Source organism: Numenius arquata, chromosome 1 (genome assembly GCF_964106895.1).
Source record: "Numenius arquata chromosome 1, bNumArq3.hap1.1, whole genome shotgun sequence".
Lineage (NCBI taxonomy): Eukaryota > Metazoa > Chordata > Aves > Charadriiformes > Scolopacidae > Numenius > Numenius arquata.
Genome location: NC_133576.1, coordinates 21,713,778 through 21,733,733, shown reverse-complemented (window position 1 = coordinate 21,733,733; position 19,956 = coordinate 21,713,778). Strand labels below are relative to the sequence as shown.

Below are 19,956 nucleotides of genomic sequence, written 5' to 3'. Positions count from 1 at the left end.
CGACAATTCTTAACTAATAAGTCCAGCTCTGGGATGGCCAGGCAGCCTGTGCTCTCCCACAGCCTGCTCCCAGGCACCGCCACACTGTTGCCTGCACGGCAATGGCTCAAGCACACTGTGCAAACTCTAGGGATGCTTCTTAAACAAACAAGCCAAGCTTAATTAATTTACCGGACCAAAAGGTGCCTTGTAAGAAAAGCCACCTCAATACTGTTTAAAAAAGAGGCGTGATTCAGAGTGAGGCACACGGATTAAGGCTTGGTGGGACGGCTGTCAGGAATGCCAGGACCAGGGCGTCCTCTAAACTCACAGCTGTCCCCTCCGCTCACAGAGGCTGAGGATGCCCGCCTGCTCCATGTGCCCCATGGGCTTGGGGCTGGTAATCGTTGCCCTGCCCCGGTTAGCCAGGCCCAGCATCACAGGGACGCAACTGGCAGGAGTACAGACTGCGGGACTGGGAAAAGTCACTCGGTCCACTGAAGCTCCCGGGCTCTGCCACTGACTTCGCAAGGCACATTAGTAACTGAAAACAAATTTCTTGCTTTTATTCTTCCTCCCTGTCAACATTTGCTGTCTCTTCAGAAGCAGATGAAAACCACCTAGCTGCTTAACTTTCCAGCGTGTTGCTTTTACAGTGACGTAAAGCACGTATTAAAGACCATATAGAGCAGACCCAGCTAATTTCACAGTATTACATTTGCGTTATAGGTGACCTCAGGTTCTGACCCGGGTCTGCCTGACAGGTTTCAGTGTGTCGTGTGTTTCCATTTAGCAATGTAGGGCTCAAGCCTCTTTTAAAAAACTCTTTTCTGTACCCACACAGCAAGCTTAAACACCTTCCTCTTACAGCAAAGCTTTCGGCTGACACTCCCATAGCCATCTTCAAGCATCCCATAATTTAAAATTGAATCCGGTCAAAATTCTTCCAGAAACCAAGTCTAAGATGAAAGATTTAAGCCCACGTTACCGGGGCGGTTGGTACCAATAAAATAATGGCTTGAGAGGGCTTTGGAAAGACGGGGGCTGGCGGGAGACCTCGCTACACCCCTCAACCCCCGAGCCCGGAGGGGGACGACGGGCGGGACGGGGCCGCTCGCCACCGGCTGCGGTGCTGCAGCGCCACCTGCTGGTCGGCACAGGGAATGCGGCTGTTGCGCCCCCCCCGGGACTTCCCCAGCTGGGATGGGGGGGGTCTGAGGAAGAATCGCTCCCCCCCCTCCCCCCCCTCCCGGAGAGGCTGGAGATCCTTACACTGCTGATCCGGGTTTGTGGAAGCAGCGGCATCCGTGGGGGATGGGCGGGCCAGGGAGCGGGACAAAGCTCTTGGTTGCCGCCGTTGCGGTCTGGCTGCGTTAGCAGGTGGCATGGGACATCACGCCGAGCCTGAGAGCTTCTCAAGGCGCGCCGCAAAACAGCAGTGTTGGAGGGAACATCTCTGACCTGAAGGCAACCGAGGGAATTAAAATATGATCATCTTGTCATCCTCATCTAATGACAAGGAAGGAAGCCCTGGCTCTCCACGTCCCTTGCAATATGGCTATCTAGCTTTTTTTTTTTTTTTGTTAAATTTCTTTTTTTAAGAACAAAAAGCTGCCTTCTTTTGCAGTGACTGATAGTATGACAAAAGTTAAACTACTTTGCTTCTGCAAACCCATACAGACAAGAAACGCTTGAATTAATATTGAGCCTTCCATGCATGTAAAGTCTGTATAGTTTTGTAGGAACCAGTGTTTTCTGTTCAGCACAGGTACTCCCTTAGTGACAGATTTAGAACTGCTTGTGCTAAAAGGTAAATAACACAACAAAATACTTTAAAAGGGTCCGACCGATTTTTCTTTCCAGTAAGTCGTTCATTCATTCAAAGTCCTGGGAAATACAGTGCTCTGAACCCTGATGCTCATCGACCAGTGTTTAGCAGTAAATAAAGCAAATCCCGTTCCTAAATCAGAATACCAATTTTAAGCTTGACATGATTGAATTTTGGTTGATTTGCACTAATTACAGAAATACCATTGCGGTAACAATACATTTTCAAACAAGCTTGGAGGGACACTTTCTTGGCTGGCTGAAGGTAACGTAAGACCACACTGCTGCCAAAAGCCGTGCTCCTGCTGCAGCTCTCGTGCCTTGTATTAGTGACCGCACAGCTGCTGACCTGGCTAAGAACTGTGCAGCGAGCTGAGCTGATCCCACCCTTGTCATGGTCATTTAGTCGTTAGTGTCAATGCAAGGAAATACGCAGCCTGGGCAGGATAGAGGTGAGACTGGATTGTCCCTTCCACAGGCTTAAGCCACCAGGGAAAAATGTGAAGATAGCAAATGACAGAAGCTCATTAAGACCAAGGGAGAACAAAATGATTGTATTCCTTTTTTTTCTTCACATGTACAGTAAATATAATTTCCAAAAAGCAGATTCAAAAGTAATTATTGTTTCAAAGGCAATTCCAAAAGGACTGGCATTTTCCATTATCTTTAGGGTCTTTATTCACTTCAGTCCTTAAGTCTCTGGTCCACAGGCGGCTTGTACCTGAATCCAAAGTTGACTCATTCTCATGACTTCACCAACGGCAATTGTGTTTTCCTCATGAACACATCCACCAGGCCTGCACTGTGCCCTTTCATCTTACCAACTGTCCCGGTTTGAAGTAAAACCGAACCAATTTTGTGTTCTGTGATTTTACATCCTAGCTAGGCCTCCTCTAACTCTCTGAAATTAACGGCATATTGTGGAGAAAACTGCTCGTTCTCAGAATGATAAGACCAATGTTTGTGCTCCGTGCCAAGGAATGGTATGCAGGGAGGCCCTTGCTTATACTTACTGCTATAACAACCAAGGTCAGCCAATTTCGTTATTTGCCCCCTTAGAGGGTTGGAAACGGAAAAACGTAGAGGGGTCACATCGGTGGGGAGGAGGGGACAGGACAGGTGACCCAAACCTGACCAACTGGGGTATTCCATCCCATCTGCCCCATGCTCAGTATAAAGGCTGAGGGATCAAAGGGTCAGCCCCCTTCCTGCGATGGCCGACGTCCAGAGAGGACTCTGTCTGTTCACCTGCCTTTGATCCCGATCCGTGTGTTCCTGACTCCAGAGCTGGAATCCAGTTCCCATCTGTTGCTGAGTCCGGTCTGGGACTTCCCCAGTGCCTGCCGGTGATGTGACTGTCATCCTGGGAGCTTGATACGGTTTTGTATATATCGTCTCTATTTCATTATTTTCTTCTTTATTTTTATTTTAATATTAATTCTTCATTAAAGTAGTTTAGTTCATTCTAAACTTCTGAATCTCCTTATCTCTTTCTCTCCTCTCTCTCTCTTCTGGGGGGGGGGGGGAAAGAGGGGAGGGGAAGGGCCATCTGTCGGTCTGGTTTTGGTAAATTTGGCCGAAACCACGACACCAACCCCTCCCCGTGATCCTGTGCTGCAACCCCGGTGATGACAGATGCAGGCTATTTTCTTCTGTGTAAGGTGCTGATAATTTTTTGTTTGGTGTCACAGCGATAGGAAATTACGTATTGGGTCATATTAGTCAAGATTTGTATAGTGAAAAATATTAGTTGTAAGAATGGCTCATGTAGTTATGAAAAACCATACGTTAAGTGAATGTTTCCCGTGTAATTGTGGCATCCATACGGCAGAGCTGTCGTCTCTATACACTCAGTAAAACAAAAAGCTTCAACACTCTTCAGGCAGGCTGGCGGAGTGATGTGTTAATCTGCTCCCATTAACAAGACAGCAAATTCCCAGTTGATCACCCCGTTCAAATTAAGTACTTGTAATCTCATGGTGACACTCACAATGGTGTTAGCGTAATTCATACACAGAGATAGACAGGATGAAGTAAATGTCCTCAGGGGTGCTCAGCTTCCAACATTAATGTCATTTAGGCGCTCTGAATTTAATATGGGTCATTAACACCGAACTTCTGTAGTCACTGTTTTAAAGACAGAGCCTTTTAACTGTGTCAGTCTTCTGCACGGTACACAAGGGGTGTAAGCTATGTTACAGGTTCTCCAGTTCGTGGCAGGATGGGGGGGTCCCATCAGACTCCACCATGGAGGCGTACTTTATTGGAGGTGGCGGTGGCTTGAAAGATGGAGGTCTGTTCATACTGAAACAGAAGAGAAAAAACCCACTATCACACAAAAGCCATATAAAAGACTGTTGTAAAATGTTCACAGAAGGAGGTAGATGACAGTAAATCATTACAAGAGCACCTAACATTTGCTCTTACATACTGTGACTTCCCTGTTTCCGTTCTATAGCTCCAGCACACCTTCTGGTACTTCTTTGGCTTTCTTGGCTCCCACCTCACAATTTTATTTTATTCATGCTTTAAAAGAGCAGATCATTGTCCTGGTGAACCATTCAAAACCCCTGCAGGGATCTTTCGCTCACAGTGCTCTCTGAAGGTATATCTGAAGACTCATAATGAGTTTTTTTGGCAATTGATAGGCCATGATAAAGAAAGGTCCCATCCTAAAACAGTGAAAAAAATAAATCCCATTTTTTCCTTCAATATACAGGACTTGCAGTCATGTTTTAAAAGGGTTTTCTAGAACCACAAATGATTCATTATCACCTTGATTTTTCAAACATTTTAGTAATGTTTGTAAGATTAAAAATAATTGGCTATTACATACTTGGATACTACATCAGTAGATCTCCGAGTGCTTTAGTAGGGAATTAAGCTTTGGTAATAATTACAAACTCATTGTTTCTTTGACTGGGATTAAGTTTCAGGTAGCCTACTTTCACATATATTATTCGCAACTCAAATAAAGCTTCCCTAGAAGTACAATTTCATTAAAACTTGTCCTCAAGTAACCATGCAAAATGAGAAAGTAAAAGCAGCTGGCAGGGAGGCTAATAGAAGTGAGGGGCTCTGGGGAAAAAAAATTGACTTGTATTCTTCCCTCACACCCTGAAGCTGCACCACAGCTCTTATTTTTTAAAATTTATTTTATAGGTAACCCATGGAACAGATGAAAGGACTGAGAACGCACCACATTTCATACCTCTGTATGAAAAAACCAGCATTAGTGATTCATGTATTTAAATGTCTTGTGTGCTACGGGTAGTCTCAAGTGAAAATGCAGAAATCTAAACAGCTGGGTTAGTTTGTGCTGTCCCCTGTGCCACCCCTCCCGCCCCTGCGGTTCCCTTCCCTATACTTACATCTCTTTCTGGTACTGACACCATTTCCTGATGCCTAAAGCTATTAGAAAACTGCAGAAGAGGAGCAGGACGGCTACCACTGTTGGCCAGGAGAAGCGACCGGCTTTCGTGTTCTTCACGCCACCTGGAAGGAACACAGGAGACAGAGCTCAGCTGAATGTCCTCAGGGAGGAGGGAAATCTGCTTGCTGCCTGTGAGTCACTGCTTCCCCCGGGCACAGTACGGGTGACAACGCAGCCCCAAATCAACACCCAACTGCCAGCTTCCCAGCTGAGGATCCCAAACGCTGAGCACTGCAGCTCTAATTTGTGGACTTAACTCATTTTTATTCTGACTGGGTTTGTGGGCTGATGTCAGCCACCCATCAGTTTGCAGGTCGAGAATATTCAGACACAGCCACCTGGCAAGCGTTTCATCCAAAAACCACTGGTTTTCTCTGTTGCCTCGCTAGCTTCTCTGAGAAGAGGAAGCATATCATGGTGCAGCTGGGCACAGCTGCCCATCCCAGCCCTCCTACCCACCAGCTTATTTTTCATGTCTCTGACACCAAACCCTGCCAAAACGTCTGGCCAGGAGTGCAGCCACCTTTTGGGCTGGCCTCTTGCTGGTGGCACAGTGTTCCTGCCTTACCCCAGCTGCCTCTCCCCACTGTGGTGCCAGGATGCCCCCACTGTCCCCTCTTGCGCAGCCACCCGTGGGGGTGCTGGTGGCTGAAAGAGGTGCCCTTGGGGTCCTGGCTATGGGGAGGAAGCAGAAGAGGAGCATGGTCCTCCTCCAACTGCCACAGAGGGTGCAGCAGTGGGCTGGGTGCTAGAGAGGGCTGGAGCACAAGAGTCGCTGGGTGATACCGGTGTCACCTCCCGTTGTGCTGGCGTCAAGGCCCTTTGCAAGGTTGGTCATACTGATACACCTCCCAGCCTGGGTCTTAGCCACAGTGGCAGCCAGCGTCACAGCCACTGGTGGACTGTGTGGATGTGGTGGACCAGGTGCCAAGTCCACCATACTGCATGAGCTGTGAGTGGCCCATGGGGACAGAAGTGTGACCAGCCAAATTTTGCTGCTGGAATAAAACATGCCCTGGGGCATTGCTTGTGGATGCAGGGAGAAGGCAGGAATACCAAAAAACTGCAACAAACCACGGTGTGGGGACACAGCAGCTGTCTTTTAATCTCTTTTCCCTCTTTTGAACTCCCCTGGTCAAATGTACATGATGATGCAGGTTTCACACTTTTCTGTTTTTCTTGCTTACCGCAACGGTATGCTGAAAGAAGAAGATTTGTAGGATAATGTCTCACCAGTACTATTGAGACTGCTGGTAGTAAAGAAACCTTTCCCACTGGTAACTGAAGTTGGCTGGTCTGTGGTACTGAAGGACAGGTTACCTAAAAAGATACGGGTACAGAACATTTTTAGTAATTTATTTGGAACTTTTTTAAATGAAGGTTGTGTTTTGAAGCCACCATTATTCACCCTGCTGAAGACTGGAAGTCAAATTCCAGAATCAAGGTGTCAAAATGCACTTGGCGAGACAGCTACATTTTGGCTTACAACCCTGTGTTAGACAAAAAGTGTGCTTTTATCAAATTAAAGAATATTAGAAGAAAGAAGGAAACAAGGACTATTAGAAAACACCTATTAAGACGTTCCAGCAAGCCAGTGTTGAGCCGCATAGACGTCTGGGAGAATGATAAGCTTTTTACCTCTTTGACAGTAATGAAAAAGCTAAAGATATTAAGTGCCTTAACAGCAACAAAAAGATTCTGCCTGTGTTGGGACTGAGTGAAACCTCAGTCTCCTCTGTCAAGTATTGTGCCTGAACCACAAAAATCATCTTTCACCTGTTTGTAGACAGATATTTTGCCTTTCGTAATATAGCTAAGCTACCTATGTTTAAGATCAGTGCTGCCTAAGGATACATTCCTGTTATTTCTAGCTACCTCCTTGTTTGAGTCTTCTGAAATAATAGCTAAAATACGCAACTAAACAATGGCAAGCATCTCCAGAGCTGCCACGGCACTTACGATGCACCAGGGTTGTATTCTCAGAGGAGTGCGTGGCATTCCTGAGGCTTTGAGGGGATTCGGTGGTGGAATCATTCAAATCTGTACAAAAAGAAATCATATCCTTCAATTGTCTTACAAGCCTGTACGTGATTGCTTCATTAGGCTTAAGTGTGGCTATTTTATATCCTTTGCTTTTCTCTGATGCAAACAACAAATGAAATAACAGAGATACCTCTAAGTCTCTAGTACAATTGCTGATTTATAAATCCAAGAAAAAAAGCCCCATTGTTTAAATTATATGAATGAGTAACTGGGCAGAGCCAGGAAAAATCTCTTTCTCGTGAGATGCTGGTTCTGATTGAAATTGAGCACTCAAGCATGTGTGTGTGTGTGTGTATGTATGTATGTATTAAAAAGCCCTACCAAAATCAGTACAATTCTAGGGCACTCTAAAAATTCACTGAGAGTTTTGGACATTAATTCAATTCAGTTCTTCTTTTCTCCTTGTTTATTAGGTGTTTAATTTTATGGGGATAAGCAGGGTAGATCCGGCATTTTAAAAAGTTATATTAAAAAAAAGGACATACACTTAGAGATCTGCTGTATACAACATGCTGACAAGCACTGCTTATTATTATTTACGTAACGGCTTGTGTTAGAGGCTCAGAGAATCGAATTGATAATGGTAATCCCTGTTGTGCGAGCCTGGTGGCCCTGGGAGGGCACAGGGAAACACATTGGTACATCTCAGCGAGCTGGGTGCTCTGAAATTGCCCTCAACTACAGCTGCTGGACTGAGGACCCTTGAAGGCCATGCCCCGGCTGGTGGTCAGGCGGGCATGGCTGTGGAGAAGATGATGAGTGGTGCAACGCCCGGCACCTCCTGCGAATGGCAGTGTCATTCAGCACGCTTTTAGCAAAAATCTCAACCCGCAAGCTGTGCTAGAGCAGGATGGTGAAGCATTAGAAGTTGTCACAAGGTTTCAGTCTAAATGCGTGGTTGTGGGTTACATGCGGGTAAATAAGCACGGGAGTGCTGCCAAAAACATATTCAGAAAATGGAAAGCGGCTGCTACGTTTGTGCTTCAGCCAAAAGACGACGGCCATACAAATGCAAAAGCGCTTTGACAGGTCCTGCCTGTTCTGAAAGCACAAAGACAAACCAAGATGTTAAAAAAGAAAGTCACTTCTGGCTTTCTGCTGCTGAGCAGAGATTTTCTAAAGAGAAAGATATGTGAAAAAGTGCCCACCCCTGGGTTTTTTTCTTGATTTATTGATCTTTAATGAGGCTGCCTTTCGATGTTCTATTAGCCAGCTTTTATTGTCCCACATTATCTCATGACTTCGTTGCTGTTCTGTGATTTTATTTAGCTTCTCTAGTAATTTATTTCATCTATAAACTACCCTCAGTACTCACTACATTTGCCTAGCAACTCTCTCAATTTTAATATTATTAAATTAAATACGTCTAATAAAACCAGGATACTCAAATGCTTTCCTTGATGGTTTGGAAGACTCAAGTCTTTATCTTCTAACTCAGTGCAACTCAGCAGGGAAATCGATTCTGTGAAGTACTGAAAAGGTGCTACAGATTACACCACCTGATTTTTGGCCTCTGCTTGGAGACAACTTTTCCATGTTTACTAATAATTTTTGAACGGTGATGTAATCACTATCAACTAGTAGCTGAAAATAAGCACCACAGAGCTAATCCTCTTGGCAAAAGCATCACAAACTGAGGACCATGTAGAGCCGAGTATCTGCTGCTGTACTTTTTATAAGATACTCCAGATCACTGGAGATTTGCAACCCTAAATTGGTGCCACATTTGCACTTGGCAACACCTGTATTCAACTACATAACTCCCCTGCTGCAGTCCTATGAAGCAAAAAAGATGTATCAACTACTCACATGCTGTTGTCAAACTCTCACTGACTGCTGTGGTGCTGGCATAGCTTTTTGTCTCTGTGGTAGAAATCAGCACTCCTGTTGAAAAACACACAAGCTTGTGAAAACACCTGTAGAGGACCCCATCACTTGTTCTTTATTTTTCCCTCTTTCTTCCCTGTTTCCTGACTGAAGAAGTCAAAGACTTGTAACCTACCACCTGAGATGCTGGCTTCCCTCAGACAAGCACCACAAAATTTTCTGTCAGGTTTTAAAGTCTGTCACAAGCGAGAAACTAAAGAGACATTTGGTGAGATGGATAAATATACTTTGAGAAAACATATGAGGCATTTAAGCATATGTTTTTGAATTTCAGCTGAGTTTCAGCTACAACACAGTAGTACTGAGTTCTCTGGCTCGTTTTGACCTGAAACCAATAGAGAGTGATGAGCAAATGTACATAAATCAGAATTTAGACAGGGTTTCACCAGCTCCAATGAGACAAAACTGTTTTCCCAACTAGCAGGGAAAAGAGGACTATTTCACATTTACTAAAAAGAGTCTATCTTTCCCGACACCTGTCTCATTGGAGAAGTATCATTAAGCAATCTGAGGAAACCTGAGAAGGTGAAATGCAGCTGTGGTCCAGCACTCAAAGCCTAAGCATCTCTGAGTTCAGAGACAGAGCTATGGTGGCAGCTAAGCAAAGACAAGGCTGCAGTTCTAACAGCCTTGGCTTTGTCTCCCCTCCTTCTCCTGCCTATAGCTGTGCTCTCTTCTCTCGTATCAATTCTCTCGGATTTTCATTAAAAACTTGCAAAATAACAGGCACTGAACTAAACCCCTTTGTACAACAGCAGACTTGGACTTGATGTTCTGCCTCGGCTGCAGCCCAAAGAGTCTGCTCAAGGAGCTGATGGTGGCACCAGTGCGGGAACCAGCAGTGAGCCAGAGAGGAGAAGCACTACCCTATGGTTGGCACACCACAAGTGCCACACATCAGAGGCATTGGTTAAAAGGCAATGTTTCCTGGGCTACTTACAGAAGAGAAATGGCTCGGCTCCGGCTTATACTATGACTTTGACCTCTTACCTCCTCAAACAGTGAAGATATATAATCCAGTAAGGAGAATCCTCTGTTTACACTGTATATTTATAGCCTTTGTTGTGAAATTGTTTGTTGAGACAGAAGGGCTTTCAGTCCACAAGGACAAGTGCTTTGCTGCCTGCTGTCCACCAGGCTAGGCAAGTGTCTCTACTTTGGGGATGGGGAATGCAGCCTGAGAAGCTGCAAACTTTAGCTGTAATCTGTATTCCCACCCTGGCATATCTCGATCCAGCCTCTTCATGCCCCAGGGCTTTACATTGAGTGATTCAGCTGCCAAACAGCACTCCGTTGGGGCAGGATGAAGCCATGTGTTCAGCATCTTCTTACAACATTACCCCACATACTGCCCATCACGTTACTCGTGCATCTCTGGGTAAACACTGCTATCATGTAATGTAGGTTACTTTAAGGGAAGGTTGGGGGATTGAATTACACAGTTTAAGGAAGACGTTCAATGCCCCACAAGCTTGTGAAAGTTAGTCTGTTGCAAGTGATTTTTTTTATTTGTTTGGGAGAGCAAGGCTGCCGCAAATACCAAGGGGCAAATCCACTCTTGCCATCCGCTGCCCCAGTGGTGGACCTTTTCTGAGGCAAAGCTTTGGTGCTGCTGTGAAGGGGAAGATGGCATTTGACAGCAACTTGCCACATTGCCTCTTCCCCCTGCTGATGGCTCTGCCCGTTCACCTGGGCTGTTTTGTCTCTGAAACAGGAGCATGTGCCATGCCTGCATTTATTCAGGCTGCGTGGCAGCGAGCGCACACCTTGCTGCCGGCGAGGGCAGCCCCAGCGCCCTTCTGTGCATCAAACCAGCCGGTCCTACAGGGATCAGCAGCTGAGCTTCAAAATGGAAAGAGACTTTAAAGAAAAAACGTGTTTGCAGATAGGCTGTGCTGCGAGAAATTGCACTCTGCTGGGACTGGCGGGCATCAACCTTTGATTTTGGGATCAGAAGGCAGCAGGTGCACAGCCTCTCCTGCTCTCCATTCAGGCTGCTGCTGCTGCTGCGCTGCTGGGTGCGTGCCAGCCACCGGTGCACATAGCTCTCCCTGGGGAAGCCAGCTTAAACCCTTTTGAGTGAGTCACCCTGCCCTCCACTGGCCTCGGTGTCACCAGCCCGGGGAAGAAATCACCGATTTGAGTCATCTGCTGTAAATATTTTGTTTATCGGTACTTTGTACTTCTACTCCTGTGCTCCGATGTTTGGGCTGCACTATTTTCTAGCTCTAATGTCATTCTATTTTTGTATGATATTTAACTGAAGAGATACAAGGAATAAATATTGTAAAAACACATTCTCGATGTCTATTCACTTGCTAAAACTAATGCATATATCCTGAATGGAGCATTAAAAAAGATGAAATCAAGACAGTACTTTCTCATATATTTAGTTTTGAACTGTGTACTTCCTAGTGTTTAATGCATGAGGAAAAGGGCTTCAGTGGACATTAAATTGCTTGCTACAAAAAATGCAAGAGAGTTACTGTGTTTATATATCTTTCTCCTATGTTCTTGAGGCAATAGAGAAAACATTTTGGCTGAATTGATTACCTTGTGTTGTGGAAGCAGGAGCCAAGCTTGCTTGACTTGTGAAATCTGGAGAAGCCAAAGATGTCGACTGGTGCTCTAAAGACAAACAGATTACATGGTATCATATTTAGTCAACAGGATCTTTTAAAAATAATATTAATGTCATAAAACAACCTGGATCAAAGAGCTTGCGGTAGCTGTAGGGTAAATGCAGACTTTGCAGCAGGAATCCTGCTGTCAGAGCTAAGGTGAAGTGCTCAAAACACAACCCACAAGTTCAAGGGGCCATCAGAATGGATGACATTATTATTGCTGACCCTTTCATCCGGGCTATTTATCTATTTATGTTTTTATACACAGGGTTCACTTTAACTGCTGTTTGGTGGATTATGCACTCGTGGTGGTGCTCCCCTGCCTAGCTAGGGCCTTGCCAGAAATGGTCCCAACAATGTGCTGCAGCCATATACGCCCAGGAGATCACCTACTCTTGCAGGTTTTCTTCTCAGTTGCTGAAGATAGTTTTGTATAGTTATCCATATGCATGCTCTGGTAAAGCGGTGTTATTTATCTGATATCATTAATAAATGGGAATGATGCGTTACTATTGGGTCAGGGAAAAGTGGTGGGTTTAACTTTTCTATCACGTGCATATCTTTGTTACAATAGGACAAATTTATTCATAGTTGCATAAGGGTTTTTATTCCATTTTATAAAAAGACATAAGAATAATATGTGATATGCAGCATGTCATCTTAGATACTGTCCTAACACGACAGCTTTAGCAGGATTTGTGTCAGATCTCTTCTTGGGTAACTTCATAGTTCACAAATGCCTGTCCAGCAGCACATAGGTACCATCAGTACCAGAGCACACTGACCTTTCCCTGGCATACCTCTGGCTCTGTGTACATGACATTTAAGCAATGGTCAAGCAGAAATCCTACATGTATTGACTGAGTAATAAAGAAGGAGCTTTCTTTTCCCCTTACCTGAGGTAGTCATGACAGCAGATGGAAGTGCTGAATTTCCAAGGTCTATAACAAATATAGAACACTTTTACTCAGGGAGACAAAGGTGTTTATTCTGCTTTAAAAAAGTGGGTGATTCAAAGATGTAAGAGTGAGGGAGTGCATCACACTTAATTTCCAAATAATCTTTCAATGCACAACTCAGCCAAGTGGTCCAATGAGAAGCATGGAGGACCAAAGGTAACTCTGCTGTGAAATCCCTAGGGAAACGGAGGTTTTGGGGAAAAACGTTTGGAGACCTGGGCACCTCAACTCAAAAAGCAGAAGTGTGTTACATGGTTTTATCCCATACGAACAGATGCATCTTATTGGCATGCATGTTGAAACAACATGTATGACCCAGTGGTGGCACCTGCATAGCTCCATCCATGAGGCACTTCAGAGATTGCAACTCTGACAGAAAATTTCAGGGATACTTTGCACTGCAAAGTGCCCACCAAGTCCTCAAAGAAGAGGAGAGGGAGTTATTTCTTGTAATTAAAGGACTATTAACCAGCCAGCCAAGCACAGCAGAGACACCATCCTGCTCAAGCAGCATTTACAACCTGAATGAGACCTCTCACTTTTTTTTTCTTTTTTTTTTTCCCCAGGAGATGAGGCAAAGTACCCCCTGTGTATGTTGGGAAGAAGGTTTAAATATTCCCAAAGGGCTTCATGAAGGAGGTGATCTATGAAAGCTCACACACCCCCATTAGAAGGACATATCTGGGAAGGCAGCCAGAAGGTACCTCTGCCTGGTCAGGCTTGTTGGGAGGACATCGAGTGGGGAGCAACCCTCTGCAGAAAGGATCTTAGCATACGTGGCTAACCATCAACTCTCCAGCTGCTTTTCTTTGCAAGCATTTGTACCTCCTTTGGTAGTTTTGAGTGTTGCTCTTCCATCTGCATTTCATCTTAGCCTTGCCTGCGCTAACAGGGATTTCGTTATATAGATGGACTCTTTACCAAAGATGCAGCAGGTCTAAACACCAGGTTGATGGGGCACCTTGAGGTGTGCCCAGCTGCCAGTACGTTTCTGCAGAGCATGCAAGGCAAAGCAGGGTGGAGACCTGATGCAAGCTGCAGGGGCTGCTTTGAGACATCACCTTGCAGAGGCCAGCAGAGGAAAAAGTCTCTCTCTCAGGGACCCTTCGTACCTGGTATGGCTTTCTGGTGCCCAGCAGGGTACTGTCTGAACCCCCAGGGCCTGCCACAACCCTCACTCACAGAAGTAAGCTGACATAGAAAACCACACTTCTTTCCATGCCGTTTGTCTACAGTGTTTCTCTGACACACTCAAGTAACCCACCCCTGAAATGCAGCTGCCTCCCGTGGGGAGCAGAACAAGTTGCCCCAGGAGAGGTGTCTCCAAAGGGCTTCCGTTGAGGTGTGGAGGGAACCATTTATCTGTCTGCAATAAGCTGATAATAAGACAAACTTGCAGGGGCAGAGTGCGGATTTACCAAATTTACACAAATGAAGAAACATCCCATCAGTTCTTTAATTAGGCAAAAGTGTTGAGGATCTTGGCTGTGTACTTAAGCAGAAGAACCATTACTAGGGCTGTTATTTTTAATTATCAGTTCAGTGCTGAAAGAGCTATATTCAAATGCCAGCTGAAGCATCAGAAATAACATTAAGTGCCCCTCAAGGCTGGAGTTTAATTATGCTTGGGCTTAATTATGATAGATTATGTCACCAAAATATCTGTTTATTGTATTTTCTCTGAAGTCATAGCTAGAAAAAGGGATACCTTACTACCCATCCAGAAACAAGTTTGCAAAACTATTTCTCCAACAGCTTTAGGAATTTACAGATTCACTTTTAACCTAACCCAAATTATTTCATTCTCTAATTTATCCTACCTTCTGAAGCTATGGTCGTAAAAGCTTTAGATGAGGCTTCATTAGACTTATTGTCTGTGAAGAAAGAAAAAGAAAAAAAGATTAAAGCAGTTCTTAGAAGTAGTTAGGCTTTTGTTATAAAAGCTGAAAATTTAGTTTGGGGTTTGTGTCATACTGTGCATTAGTATGGCACCTTCACAGAATATAACTGAGAATTAATTTCATTCTTTTCTTTCTGTCACATCTAAATACATTAACATTTTTATACAGAGTGGATCTATCTTAACGTTAGCATAGCCTGCAGGCAAGAATGTAGACTGCTTTAATTGACGGCTCTCCGATTTGAATATATTTCTACAAAACTGCAAATTGGGTGAAATGAGTCATTTTGGAGAAAAATGATCATTTATCTCCCTTCCCTCCAAAGCTATATTTCCAGAGGAGTGAGCTCTGGCTTTTGATGCAGTCTTTCTTTGTGGAAAAACATACCAATAAACATATCCACAGCCACAAGTGGATACAGCTGAGCTTCAAGCAGTCACCATGGTACGTGATGTACCCGTGGAGACTGCTAAGGGGCCAGCAGTTCGGTTGTATTATCTGTGCAGCAAGGAGCATACATAGTACAAAAAAAAAAAAAGAAAAAGGTGTAACTATGCATTTGCACCCGAAGAGGAGGCATACACAAGAGGATGCTGAAGTAAGTCAGTCTGCCCTTTTTACCAACCACCCTGCATCTTCAGAAATGCCATAAACCTCTGCACTACCGCTTTTCCTGCTTTCACCAACTACTTGAGACAGTATTTCTCCATACTTCCTTAATTGTGTAGCTAATTCTTATAGTACAGGGGAGTCTCTCCATTGTCCAAAGTGATTCAACCGTTTTAGGGGCCTTTTGCAAGTTTCACTGAAGATGTACAACACAGCCCTGACTCTGACGGTTTGATTTTTAGGAGAGCTGTGTTGCACACATGCAGATTTTCTGCCAGGAGTGCACAGTGAGAAACACATGATTATGATAGCTCACTGGTGCCATGTGGCTAAGCTAGTGTATTTTGGGGTATAAGAACTGCAGCAAGATACTGCCTAAACAAACAGCAAGCATCTTATATTTGTGTAGGAGTTTCTTAGCTCATTTAGAGGCTTGAGCAAAGACTTGAGCTAAAAAACCTCCCAGAAAGTTCAAGCTGTGCGATGAACTTATACAATAAAGCTTCCATACTCTTGGCATTTCTTCTGTATTTTGAATAACAGAGAATACATGTGTTTGGTGTTCTTTACGTTTTATGTTTTGGATGTATCCTATCTATGAAAAACCTACCGAAGGAAACAAATATTTCTTCTGATGAAATATTCCACGTTTCATTCCTAAGGAAGGAAAACAGACATGCACACGAGAACGTCTTATGTGTCTGGTGGGTCCCTTGCAACAGCAGCGTCGATCTCAGATGATAGAAACCTTCACTATCTTGCAAGTCGTCTTGTTCAACAGGAATTTCTTGGGGAAAGAAAAAAAAAAAGAAAAGCTGCAAGACCCTCTCATTACATTCCAAACTATAAAGCAGAGCTGTGCAAAATACCGATACTGAAAAGGAAGCTCATATGGCTGCAGGTTTCTTTGCTGAGATGTTATCAAAGATGGCAAGAACAGCGGGGTTATTTCAAGCCATTGTTCCCATCAGTGGCAGTTGCAGGGGGATATGGTCATGGTTCTTCACCAGCTGTTTTCTTTGAGGAGGGCTGATCCTCCCCTTCACCCTGATGGACAGCCACAGGCTTCCCATGGCAGGAGCAGATGAGAAACCATCGCTTTTCTTGGGAACGACTCCTACAGCTGTGCCATTGTCCTATGAACGGGTTGTATTACCTCCAGGCTGCTCCATCAGGCTCACTCTGTCCACGTACCACTGGAGGCTTGGCTTGGGAAATGCCTTCCTCACGATGCAGCTCACATTAGGCTGTGAGGCAGTAAAAAACAGTAGTTAGCCTCTGGCATTTCTCACCTGGCTGCTGGCTTCCAAAATCCCTTACAGACAGAGCTTATTTACTCACTCACTTCCTCTTTATTGCATTTCTTCCCCCTTCCATTTTTCTGGTTGCAGACACCATTGAACAAGAGCCCAGGGATGCCCCCATCACCCTGGGACAGCTGAGGGATAATAGAGCTCCAACACCCTCTGGTCCTGTGCCGTGGCCAGAGAGATATAGAGTGATACCCCAGCCTCCCTCCCCCCAGTGCCTCGGTGACAAACACCCACATGGAGAAACACTGGCATTGGTGGGTGTGTGTGGAGAATGAGACACCTCCTGATTGCCATGTAAGTCCTTCCTTCATTAGGGAGATAAGGAGGCAAACCCCCAAAAAGACTGCCTAGCACAATGATGTGTTGAATATACAAAATTTTCTACCTTTGTAGAAGGCACAATATGCAAGAGGTTTCTAGAGGTCACAAGGAATTGCATGCTCAGATGCAGTACTCCTGGCTGTATGCCAATTGCTCCAAAAATCTGTGTTTGTGCTCAATTTAATTTCTCATCAAGCAATAGATGGGAAGGGCCTCAAAACCAAGGCTGGATGAAGGTTTGTGCACTAGCAGGATGGGACGTCTCATCCTTATGCTGCCTGGATGTTCCCAATTACATTACATAACATTAACTTAGCAGCTTATGGCACTAAGAGAAATTGCCTTGCCCAGTTAAACAAAGAAAAAAAAAAGAAAAAAAGCATGTGCTACTCATGCAGCACAAATCCCTCTTGCTCCCACTTTCGAAGAAAGTGGTTCACACATTTAGTTGAAAGCAAGCTTGATGCACTGCAGCCAGCAGAAGTCAATCATTCAGTACGAAGACTGAAACTACTGAGCTGAAACTCTTTCCTTGCCATGGTAAATAGCCTCGAAACTTGTAGTGTAATGGCTTTCCTCTTTTTTCTCTTCATTGTTCCCTAATTTTTCAGGCACTGTTAGTTCATAATATGTTTACATATGCTTCCTATGAAGAAACACGAATCTGACATCCAAAGTAGATTTAAGTCCTGCAAGAAAAGGTGGAAAAGAGAAGGAAAGGAGTCTGTGTTTGTTTGGGGGTGAACAATGAACAGAGGCTCTTGGAAGAGTTTTTGTTGCCCGGTTGGATGATAGCAGCACCTTTTGCTCTGCTCCGCAGGACAGTGCAGACAAAAGCCTGCAATATCCAACACCACACCTGGAAATAGGTCACCAGGAAAATTATACTGGTTTTGCAGAACCAGCTGACTTATGGCTTGCCTGACAACACGTGGGTATGGTTAATACAAGGTTCTGTCTGCCCGCCAGCACTCTTTCCAAGGAAAACTTTCTTAGCTTGGAATGCTCACAGATCAAAAGCTTCAACCTGGATGGATGCAACAGGAAGCAAAGCGTCATAGCTTGCTAGTCAGTCATATGGGCCACAAACATGTGTTATGCTAAGTACAGCCAATGTGGTACAGCAGACTTTCTCTTTAGGTTTTGCCATTGCCAAGGAGGTGATAAAATAAAGGCCCCAGAACACACATGTAACTGCTCAGCTCTAAGTAGATCCAGCCCCTCCATCGGCATCTAATTGCTCCAGCTGAGTTCTGCTTGCAGCATGCCACATTATGCCTGAAAAAATCATCACCTTTCCATCGACACACTAGACCATGTCAGTGCCCCGAGCAGAGCACCTGCTCCTCCCTGTCCCCAGGGGTCTGTGTGCAGGTGAGGACTGCCACTGCCTACCCCCTTGGAGCAGCATCCCAGGTAGCCAGTGGCCTTCTTTGGAGAGGGATTTTATGCAGTGAGGAGAGGGCAGCTTGAGGCTGCTGGGCAGTAGCCAGAGGGTGGGATGGGAAAGGGAGCGTTGCAACACCAGCAACGTTGCGATGGGAAAGGGAGCGTTGCAGCCCCCTGCAACACCACTGACTCCTCCTCACAGCCTCTCGATCCTGTCCCGGACCTTTCCCTGGGGCTAACGCAAAATCAGATTTTGCCCACGCCACAGAGAAGCCTGTAGCTAGCTCCAGTTTGTGCTCAGTGAAGCAGCTCGCTGCTGCGGGGATGGGAATCGCTCATAAGGAAGGGGACAAATGGCTGACATTAATTCATTGACTTGCTCGTCACCCTGTGAGTTTGGCCAGGTTGGAGGTCCCGCCTACATCTGATTCAGCTTAGCCTGCCTGGCCCTGCTGGGGTGGCACGGTGATGGTCACGGGCATTACTCTTTGCTTCAAAATTGCTCACCTTCTGCGAGGTGCCAGCTGAGCCCTTCTGCAGGCTAATGGAGATCTCGGGGTAGGCTGGAAAGCAAACAGAAATGTGTTAGTGAAATGGATACTGAAGGTCACAGTAACAGCTTCTAATGAGATTTGACAGCCCTGTTTCGTAAAAAGAGAAGAAATGAAATCCTACATCCACCTACACACCTAGCAAGACAAAAGCTTGCACAGCTCTGATATGAAGTCAAGGAAGTGGTTTATGAGCATATATCAGCAGCTACTACCACAAGATCTGTGAGGTACTTCCCTGCCTATCTATCTAAACTACTCTTGGGTGGCTTTGCTGGAGAAGCGAGCTGAAACCATCAGTCATGGTTCTGGTAGCAGAGCCACCATTCCAGGGCCTGCTGAAATAAAACACTCCCCAGTTGTTGGTTCCTCCATGTGTTTGCCAATCAAAGTCGTCTGCAAAGGCTTCAGCTGTCTCCACAAACATTGATTGATTTTGGGTACCAGCTATCCACATGCTGTCACCTGGGCAGACATGTGACAGTGTCACACCACAGACACTTCCTGCCTTGCTGGGAAGCCCAGAGCTCACCTTTCCATCAGAGCAGTGGGTCTCTGGTGACCACATCCACAAGAAATGGAAAAAGTGTTTTCTTTTTTTTTTTTCACAGCATTTTGGTTCTATGCACAGCTGACTGTACAGATAAAAGCTACCATAAGCCTCTCTACATTGGCATTTCTAAATTAGCCATTGGGGTCACTGGTTTGCAGTAATATTAACTGACTTATTAAGTAAGGACTATTGAAACTGTGCTAATATATATCAAATCTCAAAAGCCTTGGATAAATTGTGCTTCTGGTCCTTTCTGAGCCTTAAACTGGACTGGAAACAAGTGCAGCCCTTGGATTACTTATGAGATCCATCATTCTTTCTCTTTCCAACCTAAACCTCACTTTATTCTTTACAATTAAGATAATTTTATTTTCTTTTTTTCTAACCCTGTTAACTGATATAGGGTCACTTCAGTTCATTACGTTCCCCTCTGAGTTGAACTGCTCAAGTTTCCCTGTTGTTTTATATAACAAATCCATGAAGGACTCTCCTACCTTCTTTTTTTAATTTCCATTTTTCTCCCTTTTGTTACCGATGGATTATGCCTGGGAGTGACCTATATTTAAT

At 44.8% G+C, this 19,956-nt stretch overlaps 1 protein-coding gene across 1 annotated transcript in view; it reads right to left on the bottom strand.

Moving 5' to 3' along the window:
• Window positions 1-4,001: 4,001 nt before the first annotated feature.
• CD96 (CD96 molecule) overlaps window positions 4,002-19,956 on the bottom strand; it is a 28,072-nt gene continuing 12,117 nt past the window's right edge. The window contains exons 5-15 of the mRNA XM_074156262.1: window positions 18,793-18,848; window positions 16,419-16,509; window positions 15,873-16,049; window positions 14,573-14,626; window positions 12,690-12,734; window positions 11,723-11,797; window positions 9,092-9,166; window positions 7,199-7,279; window positions 6,473-6,559; window positions 5,178-5,301; window positions 4,002-4,110 (exon numbers count right to left, since the gene is read on the bottom strand). Of these exons, the coding sequence (XP_074012363.1) occupies window positions 4,002-4,110; window positions 5,178-5,301; window positions 6,473-6,559; window positions 7,199-7,279; window positions 9,092-9,166; window positions 11,723-11,797; window positions 12,690-12,734; window positions 14,573-14,626; window positions 15,873-16,049; window positions 16,419-16,509; window positions 18,793-18,848 (974 nt within the window). The remainder of the gene's footprint in view (window positions 4,111-5,177; window positions 5,302-6,472; window positions 6,560-7,198; window positions 7,280-9,091; window positions 9,167-11,722; window positions 11,798-12,689; window positions 12,735-14,572; window positions 14,627-15,872; window positions 16,050-16,418; window positions 16,510-18,792; window positions 18,849-19,956) is intronic.